This window comes from Saccostrea echinata, unplaced genomic scaffold, assembly GCF_033153115.1.
Source record: "Saccostrea echinata isolate AGI-Se365-2 ecotype Australia unplaced genomic scaffold, CSIRO_AGI_Sech_v1 ptg000064l, whole genome shotgun sequence".
NCBI classification, from domain to species: domain Eukaryota; kingdom Metazoa; phylum Mollusca; class Bivalvia; order Ostreida; family Ostreidae; genus Saccostrea; species Saccostrea echinata.
In genome coordinates this window covers 1,221,133-1,243,190 of record NW_026889813.1, presented here as the reverse complement: position 1 = coordinate 1,243,190, position 22,058 = coordinate 1,221,133, and the positions used below count along the sequence as shown (strand labels likewise).

At 33.0% G+C, this 22,058-nt stretch overlaps 3 protein-coding genes across 4 annotated transcripts in view; 1 reads left to right on the top strand and 2 right to left on the bottom strand.

Annotated features, from left to right (window-relative positions):
- LOC133175870 (KAT8 regulatory NSL complex subunit 2-like) overlaps positions 1-8,581 on the top strand; it is a 33,659-nt gene extending 25,078 nt beyond the window's left edge. For both annotated transcript variants that reach the window (XM_061311013.1, XM_061311014.1), the window contains exons 2-9: positions 1,291-1,543; positions 1,651-1,841; positions 2,258-2,372; positions 2,948-3,111; positions 3,626-3,717; positions 5,614-5,770; positions 7,723-7,877; positions 8,036-8,581. In XM_061311013.1, the coding sequence (XP_061166997.1) occupies positions 1,291-1,543; positions 1,651-1,841; positions 2,258-2,372; positions 2,948-3,111; positions 3,626-3,717; positions 5,614-5,770; positions 7,723-7,877; positions 8,036-8,536 (1,628 nt within the window). In that variant the 3' untranslated portion in view covers positions 8,537-8,581. The remainder of the gene's footprint in view (positions 1-1,290; positions 1,544-1,650; positions 1,842-2,257; positions 2,373-2,947; positions 3,112-3,625; positions 3,718-5,613; positions 5,771-7,722; positions 7,878-8,035) is intronic.
- LOC133175966 (uridine phosphorylase 2-like) overlaps positions 1-22,058 on the bottom strand; it is a 56,734-nt gene that overhangs the window by 33,353 nt on the left and 1,323 nt on the right. The gene's annotated exons all lie outside the window — the stretch shown is intronic.
- The window catches only part of LOC133175662 (contactin-like), a 47,935-nt gene continuing 36,881 nt past the window's right edge, over positions 11,005-22,058 (bottom strand). Inside the window, exons 36-44 of the mRNA XM_061310772.1 lie at positions 17,744-17,920; positions 17,427-17,548; positions 17,066-17,217; positions 15,937-16,064; positions 14,136-14,313; positions 13,841-13,896; positions 12,910-13,032; positions 12,075-12,217; positions 11,005-11,835 (exon numbers count right to left, since the gene is read on the bottom strand). Of these exons, the coding sequence (XP_061166756.1) occupies positions 11,691-11,835; positions 12,075-12,217; positions 12,910-13,032; positions 13,841-13,896; positions 14,136-14,313; positions 15,937-16,064; positions 17,066-17,217; positions 17,427-17,548; positions 17,744-17,920 (1,224 nt within the window). The 3' untranslated portion in view covers positions 11,005-11,690. The remainder of the gene's footprint in view (positions 11,836-12,074; positions 12,218-12,909; positions 13,033-13,840; positions 13,897-14,135; positions 14,314-15,936; positions 16,065-17,065; positions 17,218-17,426; positions 17,549-17,743; positions 17,921-22,058) is intronic.

The window sequence follows — 22,058 nt, the reverse complement described above, 5'->3', positions numbered from 1 at the left end:
TAATCCAGAGCTGCATTGAAAATATTGTAGCAGGCAGCCTGCTGCTAGGCTAAAAAAAGCATTACAAAATTGCACTGTAGTACAGAATTATTTTGTATGACACCAAGAAAGTCCATGACAAGTTAAGGCGACCTCATTCTTTGAGTTCTTTATGAAGATTAGTATCTGAATATACTTTAGACGCCCTACTTTAGAGCATATTTCCTCATTGCCTGCCCTAGCTGGCTCATGCTTAACCCACATAGTGCCCATAGGTAAAGGATGCACACTGACATTTATGCAAGATATTGAGTTAAAGCTCAGGGTCACAAACAGGTGTCTGTGTGGAGTATATTTTCTCTTCTCTTTGCCCACTGTGCCCTATACTTCACTGACAGTGTCCATGGGAAAAGGGTATGCAGTGACTAAAGTCTGGCATTAATATTTTCTTCCCTTGTCCTAGTCTGGCTTATTCTTCACCGCATTGTGCCTTGGGTAGAGGCTATGCTGCGAGTGAACTTGATCAAGTTTCACTTTCTACGTAAAATTTCAAAGTCAGATCTCTGTGTAAAATCCTTGTTCAAAAAAATGTTGTCTCCTTTTGGTCCAGTCTTGCTCAAACACATAAAGAGTGCTCTTTTCAAAGGATTTTAAGTCAAAAGTGACCTTGAGGCAATTTTCAAGTCCTGAAGTGAAGGTCGAAGTGATCTTTTTTTAAAAACCTTGTCTGGAGAAAATTATTTCTGCTCTTGAACAAGTTTGACTTGCATTTCACCCATAGAAAACCTTGATATAACGGTATGTACTGTTTGAAGCTACTCATGATGGTCAGTCAGTGTATTCCCTATGAGAATCCACTGCCAGCCAAATTTACTTCTTCAATTAATAAAAATGTTGGTTAGAAATCTAAAAGTTAAAACATATCAAAATTAATTGTTGTGACATCCACAGATATGTTGCTGACTTGCCAGTTACACGTGATTACTAGCATTTTACTTTGAAATAAAGGGAAAACACAATGGTGAAGGTCAAAAACCAATTTTGTGTGACTTTCATGGAGAGGGGATTATACAATCATGATCATCCTGCTAGCTATTAACTCAAAAAATTTGAATCAATTTTGAATGAAAAGTCTCTCTCTCTCTCTCTCTCCTTCTCCAAAATACAGCTTGCAACTTCTTAAACACCAAAAAAACCAAACTTATGTATTTTACGCAAGGAAGGTACTCAGATTCAACAGAGTGACTTAAGTAATATGATTAATATTTCTTATTAATGAAAAAAAGTATAATTTTCTGGTTTAACTTTCAGTGATGGCTCAACGACAACCAAAAGTACCGCCTCATGTTAACATTCGGAAACCTCGTTCACCTCCAGAGGGACAGTTTTGCTTGTACAGTCATCGTACATGTACACACAACAAGCTACCAGGGTACGACTTCTGCAGCAAGCATATTCTAGAAGACAAGAATGCTCCATTTAAGCAGTGTGAGTTCAACTCTGCAAAGAACGGGAAAAGATGTGGAAGTGCAGCAACAAAGTCCGACAAGAAAGGAGTTCATAGGTATTAGAATTTGGAAGTGTTTATGAATATCTAATCATATTTAGTATTACTTGGGAATAATTAATTTATTTGAACTTTTTGTAAAAATAATGTATTTGACTTCGTAGATATTGCATGGAACATGCAAGGAAAGCCATAATTCTACGACAGAAAGCCCATCACAAACGAAGGCCTGTGGAAACTGCGGACAGTCTTCTAGAAGATTTGGATCACTATAAACTTGTAACTGGACCTGATGGAGTACTAGAGCATCAAAGACAGCACTCTACAGGGGACAACATAGCCAACAAGGCCCTGGGTAATACTTTGACTGTACTGAGTAGAAATAGTTCTGATATACTGTGGAATTGTTTTAATTCATGGGGGGCCAATGTTCAGTGGCAACCAAAATTTTATTGGTTCGTGGGGATGTCATTTCATGGATAATGTGTATAAAGAAGATATAATGATTTGATACATTGATAAAATTATAGTTCATAAGGATGTAAATTTGATGGTAAGGGTGACCTCAAAATCACAAACACTGATGGTTCTATAGCATGTGACACTAATACATACAGTATTCATGTTAGAAATTCACCAATTATATAAAAGAATATGGTCTTTGTAACTGATTTGTTGTAGACTATGCCCAGTATGTGACACATACAGTACCCATGTGAATTATTCATTAAAGAATGATGCTAATTGCTCTTTATAACTGATCTGTTGTAGATTATGCCAGCTCCAGTGACTCAGATCTTGAGTCCCCCTTAGTGGACCAGGCCTGGAGGGGGGATGGGGACAGTGACGCAGAGAGTATAGACAGTGACCAGGAGGATCTACTCAAGTAGGCTTCATTTCTTTGAGGAGGGGGTATACAAAAATTAATATTACTTCATAGTTGTTTCCCCTTAATGGACCAAGCTTTGATATAGGGACTCGGAGGATAATGATGAGTATAGATAGAAATAAAGAAGATTTACTTCAATACATTTAGTCTTTATTTCTTCTAGGGAAGGGGTTATTGGGGGGAATTATGTATATTAATAGTTAATAGTATTATCAAATTGAATTTATGCACAGATTATCAAACCTTGATAAATTATAAATAAAATAGTTTCTAAAAGTCGCTACTATTATTTTCTTTAAAAATAGAAGGAACCTGAGGTATTTGTAATGTTTTCCTCTATAGCTTCAGTGTTTTATTCTTAAGAAAAGGTTATACAGTGCACTGTTAATTTAAGTGAAGAAAATTGAATATACCCAATGCTTACATGTTTTAATCTTATCAAATGTATTTTCACATACATTATGAAGTAGTTATGAATTAAACACATACACCTGTTTGATAAGCAATAATCAGAAACCAATGTTTGACACTGGAACCTTGTCATTTGATGAAGTCTTTAACATGTTTTACAGACATGCTGGTATTTACACAGCAGAGGAGGTGGCCCTCATCATGAGAGACAAGCTCATTCGTCTCCAGTCCCTGTACATTGACCAGTTCAAGAGACTTCAGCATGTAATGAAGGAGAAGCGAAGGAAATATCTCCAGACTAATAAACAGGAAAGGGAAGCACTAGGTACGTAAAATGGGGAGGCACTCTACATAAAATAGGTAGGCACTCAGTACGAAAAATGGGGAGGCACTCAGTATATAAAATAGGGAGGCACTCTACATAAAATAGGGAAGCACTCTGTTCATGAAATAGGAAGGCACTCTGTACATAAAATAGGGAGGCACTCTGTTCATAAAATAGGGAGGCACTCTACTTAAAATAGGGAAGCACACAGTACGTAAGATAGGGAAGAACTCGGTATATCAAAATGGGAAGCAGTTGGTATGTAAAAAAAAAAAAAAAGAAAAGAAAAAAAAAGGGAAGCAGTTGTTATGTAAAAAGGCAAGCACTCTTTATGTAAAAAGGGAAGTGCTCAGTATTTTACAAAAATATGAGCCTTAGAAACATTCGTTATTATTATTACTGCACAGGAAATTGTCAAGTTTTGTGGAATCAAATTTATCTCTTATCAAATGTACAAGTGAGTGTTCACGTTTGATAGTGACATTACATTTGCCTGTTGTGGTTTGTTTTGCAGGAAGTATAAAGTATTACAAGAACAAAGTACATTCCCGGGACAAGTACAGTCAGCTTAAGGTTCTGAAGAGATATCACAAGCGACAGGGAAAGGTGAGAAATCAGTCTCAACTTTGTCATATTTTACACATAGATACATGATGTTATATTTTACACGTAGATACATGATTTTATATTTTACACATAGATACATGATTTTATTTATATTTTACACATATATGCATGATGCTATTCTTTACGCATAGATACATGATGCTATACTTTACATATAGATACATGATGTCAAATTTTACACATAGATCTATACATGATGTCGTATTTTACACATAGATACATGATTTTATTTATATTTTATACATATATGCATGATGCTATTCTTTACGCATAGATACATGATGCTATACTTTACATATAGATACATGATGTCAAATTTTACACATAGATCTATACATGATGTCGTATTTTACACATAGATACATGATTTTATTTATATTTTATACATATATACATGATGTTATATTTTACACATAGATACATGATGCTATATCTTACACATAGATACATGATGTTGTATTTTACATATAAATATAGATACATGTTATATTTTACACATAGATACATGTGGGGATTGCTATCGCCAAAAATTTCGTATCGCGATATTTCACGATTTTTTCCCAGAATATCATGATATCATGATATTTTTACAAACAATTTTTGCAATGATTTTAAATAAATATTCATAATTTTTCTGTAAAATATGCTGGAAAAACATAACTTCACTTTTTAAATTTTTTTATTTACATAATATCAAGCAATTTTGGATGCTAGAATGCTGTTCTTTTACCGTTTTATATACACTTCCTGTACCGGTAATTGTAATTTGAAAGATTGAATAAATAAATGAATAATTTCTGGAATTTTCAACTATGTAAGTAAATACCAGTATTTTAGTCTCTGTATCGCGATACGTATCAAGCAATTAAAAATCATGATAAACCGGTATACATGTACTGATAAAATTGAACATCCCAGATACATGTTGTTGAATTTTACACATAGATATAGATACATGATGTTATGTTTTACACATAGATACATGTTGTATTTTACACATTGATACAGACACAGGGTAATTGTAATCATTAATGGGCTATAGTTGATTACATTTTTACGTAATGAGATTTAACAATTAATAATCAAAAAAAAATTGATTACATGTAATTTAATATAATCAATTATTTTGAAAAAAAGGCAACAGCAATCAAACAATTTTCTCTATTTTAGGCCTAGTAATAGTATACATATGATATATACACATGTACCTGTGTTCTACAGATACATCATTAGGTATTTTCTTTGTTATACCTATTAATCATAATTAATCCCTCCAATCACTAGATTGAATATATTCATGTATATAGCTGAAGGCAATAATTAGGGAAATGCACATCTACATGAAACTTAATTATTTAAATACTTGAACATGCATTTGTGATGTTTTTTAGAGGGTTATATTGAAATTAATCTTTCAATCTCAAACAGTCATACAACATAGAAATGATAGTCATCAAAAATCATTGCAAAAAGCTGTTATTATTAATCATATACATTGAAAAATCATGTAATCATTAATTTAATCAATCAATGTAATTGTAATTTAATCTATTACATTTCAAAGTAACCAGACCCATGTCTGCACAGATACATTTTGTTATATATTATACATAGATACATTTTGTTATGTTTTACTCATAATTACATGTATTTTAATTTCTGTAACAGATTATCAATTTCATTATGAAAATTGAAGCTAATTGCTAAATAATATTCTTGTGACTTAACTTACTTGAAAAAAATTGTGTTTAACTCAAGGGTGTCATTGCAATAATAATATAACTACACTGTACATATACAATTGTAAGTAACATGTTAAACAACTGTTAGACAAAACAGTGTATTGATAGAATAAACCAATTCTTTTTGTTATAGGAGGCCCTATTACACAGACAATCCAAACAGAGGCGGATTGCAGTATCCGAGGGCTACCATTATAGACCACCAGCATATCCAAGATGTATCTTCATTAATGAAAATTCAGTCAAATGCTCCGAGAGAGCTATACCATTGTCCAAGTATTGCAAAAAACGTATCCTTCTCTAAATCATAGCAAACTTGCTTTGAAAAACTGAATGCATGTAATCCTTCATTACATGTGTCAATAGCAGACCATAGGGCATTTGTCATAATGATTCAAGTCACTCTGATCAGAACTTCATCACATCATGTTACTTTTTGATTCTTCAAATAATAATTACAACAGTTTGCTTTGAACATATTTTACTCATTTAAATTTAAGATTGGAATACAAATTTATTAACTTTCTTAAGTACAGTCAAACCTGTATTAAGCAGTCACCTAGGGGATCCATTAAAAGTGACCTTTATACAGAGGTGACCTTTGGACAGAGGTTCATCTACTTTTAAGGAATTTCTATACAAACATGTCGGTTCTGTGTTTCTAATATTACATAATAGAATATAAAAGAAAGATAGGTGTTGGACATCAGTGGTCTCATATTTTTAACCTTTATTTGAGGATGAGTTCAAACTAAATTTAATGAATCCAAGAAAATATTACAGGGTGTTGCATTATCCTCCATTAAAATAAAACAACAAATTCTTTATGTAAGGAATGATAATTTTATGCAATGAATAAAATGCAATGTATTTTATCGAAACTGAATCTTTAAAAAAAATGTTCAAATTCGTAAAATTAACCACTGTACATTTATGTTTAAAAAAGACAATACATAAATCGCTGCATAATAAACATACAAGTCACTGATGTACTCGCTGTTGATCAAAGGTGCCACAGGTGTCCTGAGCAATGAAGCATTTCTAATCCCTAATGGTCGTTTTCCATTTGTGAAATTCACGGCATAATCAAGCCACATTGTGTATACAAACAGTAATTATGGTTTTTACAAATGATACAAGTTTCCTATCATGCATTCTAACACTGTTCCATGTGCAGCTCTTGGAGCTGGGCATATGATATCATAAACTTATAAATAGGAAACATAAAATTATCATACCCATTAATAGATAAGTATGGTTAAACTTGATTCCAAATCCATAAGGCCTCATAATCATGACAATGTTCGTTTTTCCTGCCAACTTTTTCGGTCATTCATAGCACTGTTGTTGGCGTTTTCTAAGATACTAGAGGTTAGTTCGTTAAATAATTTATATGCTTATCCAATAATATAATTGGTTTTAAATATTTGAACAGTTATTATTTTTTCATGATCCAGCAATGCTTGATCAATTATTTACATTAGTAACAAAAAGTTGTGAATCAGCTGTCTTCAGATCAGATCACGTGATTGGACAAAATGGCCACTATAGACGTAAGAAATTTGATGACCGCTGACCGCGTTACGCAGGTTACTGCTTAATAGAGTTATTTTATGTAGGAAATTTCATTGGGAGGAAATAAAATGACCGCATAGGACAGGTGACCACTCGATAGAGGTGACCGCTATGACAAGTTTAACTGTATACAATTAATCTGAGCAACAGTAATCATGAAACATCAATGAAAGTGAATATCACAGTTTTAAACTCAACTTTTGAACACAACTGGTCAGAAATGTCTTAGAAGTATATATCCTCATTTAAAATTTGGGTGCATTATTCTTGGTGATAAGTACACCTTATCAAGTCCAAGGCCAGTTCTTCAACATGCAAAGATGAATTTCTTATTGCACTTTTTAACTCTCCATAACTTCATTAATTTATCAAAAAGCTGCCTGATGAATCAAAGTTTGAATTGACTCTTTTTAAACTGCATAACCTTTTTTGCAGACACTTGCATTTTCATGATATCAAAAATTTATCTAAGTTCGATCATTACCAAAAACTATAGCTATACAAATTTTAAACTGTTGTAGCAGTTCCAAAGCCCTTGCAAGTGGCATGTTCTTTTCAGCACTTGAGTATTAAATAAAATCTTTTATGTTTACACACAATCAGTGAATAGCATTAGATTTAAGCATCTCTAAAGTAATGACATATTTTTTCCTTAACATCTTGCCAGACATTGGAGAAGACCAATACCAAGTTTTGTTCAGGGCCTGTCAGTTTGGGGGAGGGGCTTGTGGAAAGCAGGTCTTCAGTTTAGATGAGTGTTGCACCTGTCCAACACACCTTCCCCTAAAAAATCAGGAAACTAGGGTGTCTTTGAAGATTGAGGTAAGATTATGGTGTACAGGTTCACTCAGCAGGTTGCAAAGACAAGGGAGACTTAAATGTAAATGTTTTGTTTTTGAGAGTTGTACAGTTTATGTATTCTTATAATAGTGATATAGTCATATGTGTTTTAATATCTGTTTTCCTATATGTCTTTGAAGGAGAATGCAGATTCAATGGACATGAAGTCTACAGAGTTAACAAAAGAAGCTCTGGACTTGCTACTTCCACAACTGGATTTTTCTGCACAAGAAATCATGAGTCGACAGCTACTCTCAGAAAATCCAGAAATGCCAGACTCCATATTCTCCATCACAGAAGCCGACAATCCTGAATCTATGGACACAAGTGACCAATCAAATCTTCCGGTGGATCCCAGTGAAAGAATGTTTCTCAGTGAAGAGAAATCCGAAATTAAAGTCAGTGATGCAGAGGATGGGTTAAATTCAGAACAGAAATTTGGGCCCCTTCTTCTTCAGCAGTTACAAGGAACTTTTGAATATTCTCACAGCAGGAGTAGTAGTAAGAATTCCGAGGCTGCTGCATCACAGAGCTCCGCATCAACTGAGACTGCTTCAGAATCAGCACGGGAAAGAAAGGACTCGGATGTCACTGATAATGAGGAAGACTGTAAACTGACAGAAGTGACTGATGTCTGTTAAAAATATGAGGATTTTATCTACACTGAATTAAAATGTTAAAATATGTGTCAATTGTTTGTCAACTTGTGTAATTCAGTTTCAGGAAATGATTCTATTCCTGGTTAAGAATTCATGTGAAAGCATGAACAGATTATTAACTTCAAGTGTTTTGATGCAGAATCCATTTGGACAAACTTAAGTGGTCTCCTATAAAGGATTAACAGGCGTAATGTCATTTTTTTGGTTTAATCCGAATTGCCAAAGTTTTCACTATTTGATCCTTTAAAGGTAGCATTCAAATCTTTTTGATTTAATTTAAATGCCCCCTTTTGAAACTAGAGGTACTGTGACCAAGCTCACAAAATAAAACCCCCACTGCAATTTTTTTAAAGTGGCCCATTCACAATTTGTAAATGTGACCTTGAACTTTTTTTAAATGACCTTGGTTAAAAATATGACATTTAAAAAAATAAAAAGATGCATCCTCTGGTCATAAGTAATGTTTGGTGAATTATGGATGTTTCTCCATTAGAAAGTTGAATGAATTTTGCACTTTTTATGCCAGTGACCCTGAACCTACCAGAATGACATTGGGTCAGGTCATGACACACCTTCAAGATATAGTATTATTTGTGTAAAGTATGACACAAGGTCAAACTACTCAAGACTAAGAAGATAATGTCCACTCATTTTGCTTGACAGAAATGAAGCTTGGAACACATCTGGTCCTTTCTTTTAAGATTTTGAGGTCAAGGGTCAAATTGGACAAAGGAAGATATTGATCACTGTACATATGTATTTTGAGAACCCTTTGCTTGACAGACAGCTAACATAATGCACTGGTTTCTCCTAGGAAGTAGATGACCTCTGTTGATTTGAGGTCACAAAGTCAAGGGTCATGCTGGCCTTATGCTCAGTATCTTGAAAACCTTTTGCTGTGGATACAGTGTACACATGTACATGTATATGTTTCTTAAACATATTTTTGTTTTTTAAAGTATGAGATGAGGGGATAGAAAAATTCTGCAATTTTAATTACCAGACTTGGAAAACTCCGTTTGATTGCAGTGTACGGTATTGTACCAGGGTTGTAAATACCTTAAGCATACATTGAAGAAGTCTTACCCAAGCATGCTAAGGGAGTTTATAGAGTATTATTTGAAAAGGTAATGCATACACATGTATCAGCATCATGGCAAAGCTGATATGGACCAGCACTTTGATGAAGAATGTTCTTTGCTCGCAATTCTTTTTCTTAGTCAATTTTTTAGAGAACATCACATACATGTACATAGGAAAATGGAAATGGATTGAAAAACTTTTCAGTTTTAATTGCAACAGTACATGACTAGAAATATCTTCAGAAGCGGATAACTTTCATTGATGGAAGTGGGATTCATGCAACAACAAATCTTTTATCCTTTAGTTTCTCATGTTCACTGGGATGCAGTTTCATAATAAATACATGTACTGGTATTTCAGAAAATATTAGAGGTGATTGTCAAAGTAGATGTGCAATTAAAAAATTAGGAAGTAGATTGTCAAAGTAGAGCAAAGTGACCAGGTGACCTATTGCAGTCTGTTCCTATCCAACGAGCAGTATCAGTAAACTTCTAAACATTTTCAGCTTCTCCTTTGAAATGGCTGAGTCACTTTCAACAAGTTCTGGCATGTAAGCACCTATGGATGAAGGGGAACAAGTTCTTGAAATTTCATGGTCCCAACCCCACTAAGACCAAAACCATCAAAATTCACGCTCTCTTAAAAAAATCTTATTGACCAGGTGAACTTTAAAATTTCAATGTGTTGTTGTTTTATTTTAGTTGGATGCATACCCATATACCAAATAAAATGTCTAATCCAGCACCTGTGTAATTTGTTTTATTTTTAATTCCAACCTTTATACGTATGTATTTGCATTCCAAATTTTGATTTTCCAGATTTTTTTATACTGTGCGACCTAATACCCTGTCTATTCTAAAACAGAATTTGTCTCAAGTGCTTATTTGTCCCCTACCAGTGAAATCTGAGGGGACTATAGGTCTCCTCCTAGTCTATCTGTCTGTCCCTCCGACTGTCCAACTTGGTTTTCTGCAATTTTTATCTAAATGCTTGTAGATATTGAGCTGTTTTTTGGTATGTGAAATATACCTTGATGAATTATAGATCATGTTTGCATTTCATTCTGCTTTGATGATTACTGACAGAATTAGGGGCTTTTAAGGGAAACCATATTGCACTTGCTGGTAGGGCACTAGTATTGCTTGTGCAATACTTTCAGAATGCTTGTTGGATAAGACATATTTCACTGTACATGTACTGAATATCCATAAAAAATTTAGCTTGAATGAACCTCAGGTCAGGATTGTCAATCTTTGTCTATGTCACATGCTCAGCAGTTGTATGTTTGCCCACAGTAACATCTCTGGTAAAATATATGTGAAACATTGTAATAATTCACATTAACAAAGTTTTGAAAGCATTAGACATACAAAAAATGTCATTTATTACATGTATATTAAATAATTGTTTCTAACGAAACATAATGAAATATAAGAATTCACATGAGTGTTCTGAATTAAAATAGTCACTGGCACATTAAAATGATACCAAAATAGAATTAAAAGAGGAAAGCACTTTTACAATAAATTTTAAATTATAGTCCATCTATTGGTTATACATTAAAGACAAGAGACTTGGAAAACCAACAGAAAATATACAAAATCATTTTTGCATGCCACTGTATTTACATTGTACTTTTTAACAATAACTGGTTTACAAGACAAAAAAGTCTGAGCTACATGCAATAAATTAATTAGAATGATGCTTGTACTGACCCTTCTTTGCCAATATTTTACAGCAAGTTCACTTTCATATAATCTGCTAAAAAATGAAAGGGGTTTATCCTTTGAAAGAACTTTGCAACTTAGTCTTTATTAAGTAAATCACTTGCAATTATGCCGACTGCCACACAACCTCAATGTCTGGAAAAATGTATTCTATCACAGAAAAGCCCTGTCAGACTCTGCCACTAGCACTAACATCTACACAGGATATGGTCAGGTGGAACAACTAAGAAGTCCACAATTTCTTCCACTGTTCCATTACTGGTGTACAAAACAGATCTGTATTTTTAGCTTTTCTGTGTCACAAGTGTTGCAATGAATGACTAGGACTATGACGTTTTGAGGCGTTTGCGTTGGGGTCCGAGGGGCGGACTTTGTTGACTGGCCAGGGCACGAAATGCATCAGCAATGAGATGGGGATGATTCCGTATTAGAGTTTTCCAACCAGGAGTTTCCATTACATCTGTAGCATGACTGTAAAGAAAAAGAAAATGTAAATACATAAACACCAAATCTGTCATTTCATTTTGCAAGTACATGTCCCATTATATCTTTTTTTTAAATTTACACCCTTCCTAAAATTTTTTAAAAAATTTATTAATAAACAATTTAACATACAGTATCATGATATCAAAAATATCTTTTCAAATTTTTTTTATAGGGACAACATATTGTATTAAGTACATGTAGTATGTATAAATACAACACATTACCTGTTGATGAAATCAATGGCATGAGTTTTAAGCTGATCAGCGCTATGTAAATCTGCTAACACTAAGACCTCGCACACATTGTCAATCCAGAGACTGGAACATAATGCTTCCTCACACATCACCTTTAATCGGTCTAAGGCATACTGAAACACAAAAAAATTGATTTACTACTCTGGTGTTTATATACAGGAATAATTGTAACATTTGAATCAAAAATCAATTTGACAAAATCTGATAAATTACATTCCTGCACATTACGATATATTGCAGTATTGTGTTCTGTGTAAACGTTGTAAAATTGAGCTGACCATTTATTTATTTATCTAATCACTGAACAGATACACAAGCCTGTTTTCAAAGCAAGTTTACCCCTAAAAGAATATCAATTCAATAAAGTAAAACATGGTTATAGCGAACACATGAATTCACACTTAAAGCCAAGCGACTTTCATTCCCTGTAGTCTTAAAACATATTCAATTATTGTATACTTGATGGATATAATGAACTATGTTTTCCGTTTCTAACAAATCAAAATCCTTCATCCCTGGCACTTTGTTTTACTAAATGATGAAATGATTGTAATTACACTCAATTTCAAGAAAAAATTAAAAATACCATTAATATGCATCATAAAGCACACATGTATGTGTTTATGGATGCTATCATGTCATGAATGGTATTCCACATAAAATTTGGAATACATGTATTGAAGTCGTGAGAATTCAAAAGCACATTACTGTATTGGCAAAACAAAACAACTCTTCAGCAATTAGAAGTTGCGATATATCAATGACTATTAAGTAGAGGATAGAATTACATGTAATAGCCTTATACCTTATCAGCTGCTGCTAGTAGATCATCTGCCATTCTGTCTAAGTTTGGAGCTCTTCCTGTGTATATAAATCGAAGCATCTCTCTCATAACTTCATGGTCTACATCTGTTATATCTACACGATTCTGAAATCAATATTTTGTACATTATCAGTCAATGATCAGAAAAGAGAAAACTTATTCAATTAGAGGCAGTGTGAGCAGATCACAAAAATGATACTCCCTCTTCCCATATGAGTATAAGGGCAAAGTATGTAAATAAGATTCTCTGAAAGTTCCATTGAATTTCATTCAGGGGTTTAGGAGAAATTGTGTTAACAAAATGGATACCCCCTTTATCGAGTATAATGGTAAAGTCTATGTTTTGCTATGGGAAACCCCAAATATCTGTCAGATCTGAAAAAACATAAAATTGAGGTGGATAATGGCACTTATATAATAAAGATTCTATAAAAGTCTCATTCAATTTTATTCAAAAGTAAAGGAGAAGTTGCAGATATGAGATGGGTTCCCCCAATATTCACTAAAGAATGGAAAAGTCCATGTTTTTGCTATGGGAAATCCAAAATGTGTGTCCGACTGAAACCTAAAATGGGCAACGCACAATGCAGTATGTAATAAAGATTTTGTGAAAGTTTATTAAATTGCATGCAGTGGAGTGTATTAACGAGAAGTTGAGGATAAGGGATTGGAAAGACATACAGATGGACCCCTTTTCAAGTGGGTGGGGGGGGGGGGGATGAAAAGTCCTTTAACAAGTTTTGATAGATAAATGTAATAAACATGAAATTCATCTCCATCTTTTCAAAGATATGTTTGAATTACGGGTCCATTCTTTTAAATAAAGACATTAACATTTAATGATTATAATGCTAAACATTTACTGAACGATAGAGATCTTTACATATTTTTAACTGAATTGGTGTCTACATACTTTCTTGCTCTCTTCCATCTCATGTTCGAACATTGCATTGAACACTGGAGACCGTGCTGGAAAAGAAAAAAAAACCCCATGTCATTTGGATAACTTTGATAAATACACAATACAGGTATGTATTATCACATGATGACATCTAAAAGTAATTCAAAATCACATAGTGACACCCCTTTTATTTCCTGTATCCAAGTGTCTTGATAAAATTTACTCAGCAAAGATAAACAAGCATCAGAGTTAAAGTAACAGCACACACATGTATTAACAGGACAAATACCTTTCAGTAGGAACTTACCTGCCAACACTGCTTTGTGTGCTGAGAACTCCCTTCCTCCTAGGTAGAGAGTGACATCACTAAATGAGGACCTTTCAAACAGGACCCCCAAGTCATCACTGAGTTTACACTCGGGGACTTTGACTGGTGTACAGTTTGACTGACCAGAAACATTCACTGTGTCACCGACCACTGACACCTGGAGGAAAAAAATCACAGAGCTATATCAATCACTGCATGTGTACTCATACCTGATGCATGTTTGTAATGAGGAAAGATGATCTACATGAACTTAGGGGAAATATATTTTAATTTGAAAGAGTCAAACCATCAATATTTGGTGTTTGGAGTGTGTCCCAATTTTATTACATAAAACTTGATTTCTTTAAAGCTGGAAAAAATACTTTCTTAAACAAACATGTTTCACAATGCCAATATTTTTTGTCACATGTACTGTACATGTTCAGTATTTATAAGAAATCATGTACACATATATTTAATACCTGATATGGTACATGCAGTACTTATTGCAATTCCATGAATAGTTTAAAACATTTTCAGTAGGTTGTGACATGATAGTACTCACATGACTGTTAGACAGTGATGTAGACTACACATTTTGTATCAGAGCAAGTGTGTCACAAATTTCACAGTTTATTGGCTGCATTATCGGTAAGTGTCAGCACACTTGAATTTTTAAACTGTATGTGGAAATGCTCTATTAGTTTTCTTATTGATGTCTGATGAGTGAGAATTAGGACTACACTTATGTAAGAGTCTAACACCTTTAAATGTCACCAGACATAATCAATAACTGAGCTCCCTAGTATATATACAGTACATGATATACATTGCAGATCTATGCTTTCTTATCATTTAGCATTAAACAAATCCAAAATAATAATTAATTTTTCTTTCTGTAAAAAAATAATTTGCATGCTTTTTTATCAGCTAGCAAATAAACAAATCCAAGATAATTAATTTTTCTTTCTATAAAAAGCTAATTTTTGCCCCTTATATTACATCTTGCTTTGCATATATTACATACAAACTGATATAAAAGGTACAATACTACACTTTTCATGGATGTAAATAATACACAAATGTGTTTAGTATGTAAACTGTCAATTATAGCAAAATACTTCAAACTTGTACTGCATGAATGATGCATTATAAATATGATTAACAATACTACATTGTATATGCACAAAACATGTAATATTGTTTATATACACATATTCTCACAATAAGTCTGCCACAGCAAGAATAGTTTGAAAATTTAACTTTCTATATGAATACATATTGTCAACCATGCAAAGTTTGTGTCTGAGGATGAAGAAATACTTATTGATATATAGGAGTGAAACGGTTCACTGCGGTATCGATTCACCGCGGTATTTTTTCTCAGTTTGATACATGGTGCAAAATCTCTAATTTTCGGTTCGGTTCATTTTTCGGTCGGGATCGTTATTCAGTCGGGTTTGGCATAAGGTAAAACACGTTACTCAGTATAAATAAGTATAGAAAACGTAAATTTTTGATGACTGATAGCTTGTAAAATAATTTTTGACAGTCAAATAATTTTAATCAATTTCTTCTAGTCAATTTGCAAATAAAATTCGTAAAATATGTGACTAGATTTAGAAAAAGAAAGCATAAAACAACGTTGAATTTGTTTCCTTCTATCAAAATGTATCGTATCGAAAATAACCGAACCGAGACAAAATTATACAATACGTATCGAACCGTGAAGGAGGTGTATCGTTTCACCCCTATTGATATACTAGTATTTACTACACAAAGTAGAAAAAAAGACTCTAACCTCACAAAATATTGTTAGTTTATCATCTGGTAAAAGACCATTGGCTTCATCCATTAAAAAGTCCCTCCTGATGAACTTTTTAAATCCCCAGTCCTTTCCTTGCACAAAGCGGTAAGCCCTTTGGCTTTCTGTAAAAAGAGAGTAAATTGATTAATATTTTAATAATATTTATTAAACTTGGTCATCACATACATGTATTTAACCACATTCATCTTACAATTCTTTCACTATAAACTATATATAAGTTGATGACTACATGTACAAGTGTTAAATCATACATGTTAATCTAATGTGATGAAAAAGAGGGAGATTCAGACCTCAAAAGAGGTAGCATTGTGCACATTGTTTTACGCATTGATTTCTGTAAACATGGCCTTAAATGACCACTAGAATAATTAAACTCAAATATCAAATGCAATGAACCTTAAAGGTTTGACATAAATCATACAACTCTAATTATAAATATTTTTCATGCTCATCACTTTGGCTTTGCTTGGCTGCTTAATTTAGCCTTTTGAAGGGTGATCTTTATTGATATAGCCTGGAAGCAATAATTCTGATTGTTCATTTAGCTATCAAATACAGAAAATGATGACATTGTTTAATTCAGATCTAAAACTAGCTCCTATCTTTCCCTAAAAAAATTGGATTTCCTGTGATGACTGAAAATGAAAGTAGAGAAGCAAAAAAAAGTATTTAAAGAATGCTGGTTCCCTTTTTCTCTTTTATGGATGATGTCAAAAGTTTTCGTCCAGTTTTAGAATACTACATGTATATCTCCCTTTTCCTTGGCGGGGATATTGATGAAATTTATCGTAACCAATGTAATTATGGAGATTTGTGCACTTGTCTTGTCAAACATGTGCTTGAAATCTATGAAATCATCGGTACAAAAAAGCATTTGTATGCTCCCAGGTCAAATCATACAATATCTAATGAGATTTTATGACAAGTGGCTTCAAAAATGGCTACCCAAGCAAACCAAAAGTGGATTTTATAAATAAGCGGTAGATTTACGAATAGAAGTGGTAGGTGTGAGATGGAGTAAAAAAGCGGTAGACTTCCGCCTAAAGCAGTAGAGTTAACATGTATGTTTAAATTTTTCTTTTGACCTGAAGTAAAATATTACCCATAGCCTTTGTTTCTTCTCTTTTGGCATTCAGTATTGAAAATTTGAACTTTGCTCTAACTTCACTTTTGTTACATGACACTAATAATAAATATAGAGATAAATAATCTTTGCTTTCTTCATCTAATCCTTTAGGATTCACTCGTAAACACCTGAAACAATAAGAAATTAATATAAATGTACAGAAAACAACTAAAACCTAATGACGGACCTTTAAAAGTTTCCTTAAAGACAGCTCAGTCAACACTTAATGTTTTATTTATCAGCAGCAGAAATTTGTATCAATCACTAAATGTACTCAATTTTTAAATTAATTATTACATTTTATTTTGATATTAATGAAGGAAGAAAGTAATGTTACCATTTGAGTTTGTCATTTGCTCCTGCTGAGAATGTGGAACTTTTTAACACTTCTCCCATCTCTTCTCTACAGAAGCTGAAGTTATTGATTGTCCATATGTAGGAAAACTTTACAACTTTCACCTATATATACATATATAAAAAGAAGACAGCATATAAATAAAACATAAACCTTACATGTGTCATAATTACACTGATTACAAAATCCAACTTTTAAACAGAGATGGGTCTAAACTCCATAATACAAAGATATAAATTATACATCCTTTGGATGGCTTTTTTTAACACTTTAGACCTTATATTAACTGATTGAATTACCTGTGTGTAACACCAGTTCTCTGCCACTGGACATGTCATCTCTGGGGGAGGGGGTGTGGCCACCCTTCCCGAGATGGATATCCTTCCGGAGTGCTCCGGAGCGGATGACGCTTCACGATCCAGATTGTCAATTTTTGTAGGTCCACAAAACAGATATTCTTTGAATCTGAAATAAGTATTTCAGTGAACCTGGCTCTTCCTAATTCTGCAAACACAGAAAATGTATTACATGTATTAAATTCTTAAAACAAAAATCAAATTATGTAAGCCATTTATGAATCATTAGTACATATAAGTTTAATTATGATAATAAATTGCCTTTCTTAAATTCCGTCATAAAGTGCATTTACTGATCTGTGTTATTTCTCTATTTCTTAATCCTAAAGTATATAGCCTATCACTAACACCTTTCCTTCTATTCACAATTTATTATCAAACTTACAAAATGGCATCGTTTTTCTTTAAAATCTCATATAATTCAAAATGAAAACATATTAATTTCCCCTCATGTTGAAATCATAAAAAGCTATCTTTGACAATGTCTGAACCTCATGCACCAGGATATGAACTATTAGGAGATTTGTAGTACTGTAAGTATGACCTCGTATTTCAGCATATTCAAAGTTCAATAGTACATTATCATAATTTTTGTCCATAAATTACATTTGCTAACACCTTAATTCCCAATACAGTTACTTGCTAGATTTTTATTTCATTATGCAACAAAATACCCTGAAGTAAAACAAACTTTAAAACACCATAAATGTCACACTGTCCTCATCATTCTTCTTTGTTTGGCTGAGTCATGTTTTCAGTGACCATACTGTCCACAGAACAAAATATTACATGTACTAAAGTTTCAACAGTTAAGCATACCATGTTTTAAATGCTGAAATAGTCAGCGTAACACTTATTGCCATAAACCGAGATTTAGGACTCTGTGTACACAATAACACACCAAGCGTGTAGCCCTAGCCTACATATTTTCGTCTGCTTTTTCAGGTCAACCGGAAGCTCATAAATAAATTGTTCTTACTTCATTAGTTTTATGCCTCCTCTGTCCCTTTTCATCTTAAAACTACCTTATGGGTTCTTTCTTCCAGTACCCTTCGTTGTTTAATATATAATTTATCACACTTTTTTAAATTCATATGTCACAGCTGACCTATCGATACCCGTACGACTTCAGCGGAAAATAGGTCAGGAATCTGTTTATGTCCTTACTTTGAACAACTTACCATATCTGTTAAGTAAGACAGATTTACATCTTCAAAGGTTTCAGAAAAAATCCACCAATATAAACCTAAATTAATAAAACTACGGCATCTAAGAATTTTCCCTTTATCATCAAGATTTCTTGTTTTTCAGCTGTTTGAGCATGCGTATTTCGGGAAGCTTTAGAGTACGATTTTTGAGAACGAGGTTTTGACCGAGGGCCTCTAAATGCTCGAAAAAGTCCTTCAAGAGGTATAGATAAACATTATCACTGTCATTAAAGGCACTTTCCTTTACTACTTCTATGCATATTATATCGTTTGATAATAGGAACAATTGACGCTCATTCTTTATTTTTTTTAATGAAACAAATACTGAAAAAGCAGTTTAAGATGAGCTGATCGAAGGGCGGATCCAATAATAATTATGTCATCGACGGACATAGAGAACACACAGCACGAATAAAAAACTACACTGCTATCCATATAAAACACAGTACCTATCCACTGAAATCAGAATTTTTTACTTCTTGTTTTTATTTTTTAACTACTATGTTGGGGACGGGGAGTGGGGATATGATGTTATGTCAAGTTGTTTTAAGTGTATTGTAAGAGTATTTGATAATTGTACTTCTTGATTTAAAAAAAAAATCTTTTATTTTCGTTAAAACCATTTTAGTGTATACTGCCGGATGTGACTATATGAAGTTCTTTCAATAAAATCTATGCTCTAAACGACCAATATAAAGTTTTACCCATTAACGTTACTTAAGATGATACATGTAAATATTATAGAATTCATATGATCTTTTATTTATTTATTTATTTATTTATTTATTTATTTATTTATTTATTTATTTATTATTATTTTTTGTTCTGCTATATCTCATTTTTATATTGTATGAAGGTTACTTTGTACTTGCAATGGTTAATTAAAAAATGGGGCTATATCCATAAAATAGCCACTTAATATATACGGGGTGGGGATGGGGGGGGGGTAACCTCATATCACGATAAGTGATGTACATATACGCATTTGTATAACACTATATAGTGTGACTGTTAATTTGTAGAAATATATATTGTTGAATGCTAGATAATCACATCTGTAAACAAGAACACCATGCAGCGCTAGGCATGTGTATATTTGTCAGTATTAGCTCGAAACATGGGTACTGTCATCGGTTCATCAAAAGATTTTGAAGAGTATTCAGACGGCACCTCGTTCCATCATACCGGACAGGTCGGCCCAAGCTTTAGACTGGTCGGCCCATATAGCACGACCCAAGGATTATGACAGAAACTTTGAAATGCACCCCCATCCCCCAACCCGGATTAAGATTGTAAATCGAGTTCAAATGTCAAAATATAATTTTGCTTTCTTATAATCACTGTTTCTCACCAAATGAGCAAAGATGTTTATCACACATTAGAGTACTAACGGATTTTTTTCCTGATTTTATTTTATAGATAATGATGTTTCAAAAGGAAAAAAAAATCGCTTACTATAGTATATGTTTAGTATACGAGTACTGAGTTTTTTTTTGTTTTTTGTTTTTTTTTTCAAGGCATACTTAGTATAAGACACATACCCGCTCCCAAAAAATAGTTTAGATCGAGTACTAGCAGTACATGAATTACTGTGCAACTTTGTCAAACAAATATGGGGATTTATTGCAGTTATAGATGATATATAATTTTTCTGTATATATACAGTTCCCTGTTAAAGTTAAGAGGAAATAGTTCAAAGTCTTAGAACTACGAAAGCCTATTAGGACCAATCTTTGAAAAAAAAAATCAAAGGCATTAACTTATAACGCAAGATGAAAAGGTGTAAATTTTTTTATAAAGGCAGCCTTAAACACCTTTTAAGCAGACAATATTAATGCTTGTTTAAAATGCGGATTAATAACGCCTTTTCACTTCGCATTATTTTGCTTTTTTCGCGTTATTATACACCTTTTCACTTAAATTCGCGCAGTAATGCTTTTTCAGTTTGCTTTATTACGTGTTATTACGCTTTTTTCGCGTTGTTTCGCCTCCTTTGGTTTTGTGTTATAACGCCTTTTAAATTTCCCCCCATAGATTGATCCTAAAAGGCCTTCGTATAGAACGGTGTGGTAACGTTTTGTAATAATTTATCAAGTATGTTGTAGGTCGATAACCTTTGATCATCGAGAACGATGCCCGGCAGTGCACTCGTTAAGCAGAAACATACCTTTGTAGCGAGACACAACTTGAATTAAAAGCCAAAATTTCAGTTCAACCGTAAGAAATTTTTCTTTGGGAAAGAAGGAAGGGGGGGGGGAGTAATTTGCTTGGCATACAGACAAGTATACAAGAACTAGTATAATTATTTTGAGTTGATAGTGATACACAATAATTGACATTCGCAAAAACACATTGTAGAGACCAGCAGCATTTAACCACGCACTGAATTAGCTGTGAGGATGGGGGTCCACTTTAAATCCGCTTGCCGGAAGTGTTCGATGCGATGCGATGCTTTCATTATAATGAAATGATTTCTTCGTATTTTTAACTATACTTGCTATCCGGAATTTGCCCGGCATGTTTTTAAATAATACTATAAGAAGTCCATATTATAATTCCATCACCATCTTGAGAAGGCGAGATAAAAAATCAATGTATGACAATAAAATAAATAAATAAATAAATAAATAAAATAAATTAATTAATAAAAATAATTATAAAAATAATAAATTCGCAAAAGTCAAATCTCGTCATCTCGAACTTGATGGGACAACCTCGAGATATCCGAGGATTCGAGATATCGAGCCGGGGTAAATATATACTTAAAAACTTAATAAATGTATTTGGGACTTCCAAATCCCTTCGACATATCCATGATATTCGAGATATAATTAAGTGTTCTAGATACCAAAGTTCAACTGTATCTATAATTCATCAAGAAGCCCCCTCCCCCTTCCATCAAAACTAAATTTGATTAATGTTGATTGAAACTTGATTATTAAACAAATACTAGTATTTATAAAACTATAAATAGTTTATATTTCCTTTGTTTATTCAGAAAAAGAATATTTCAAATTCCAGTTACAAAAAGTCTCCTTTCTGATGAAAGT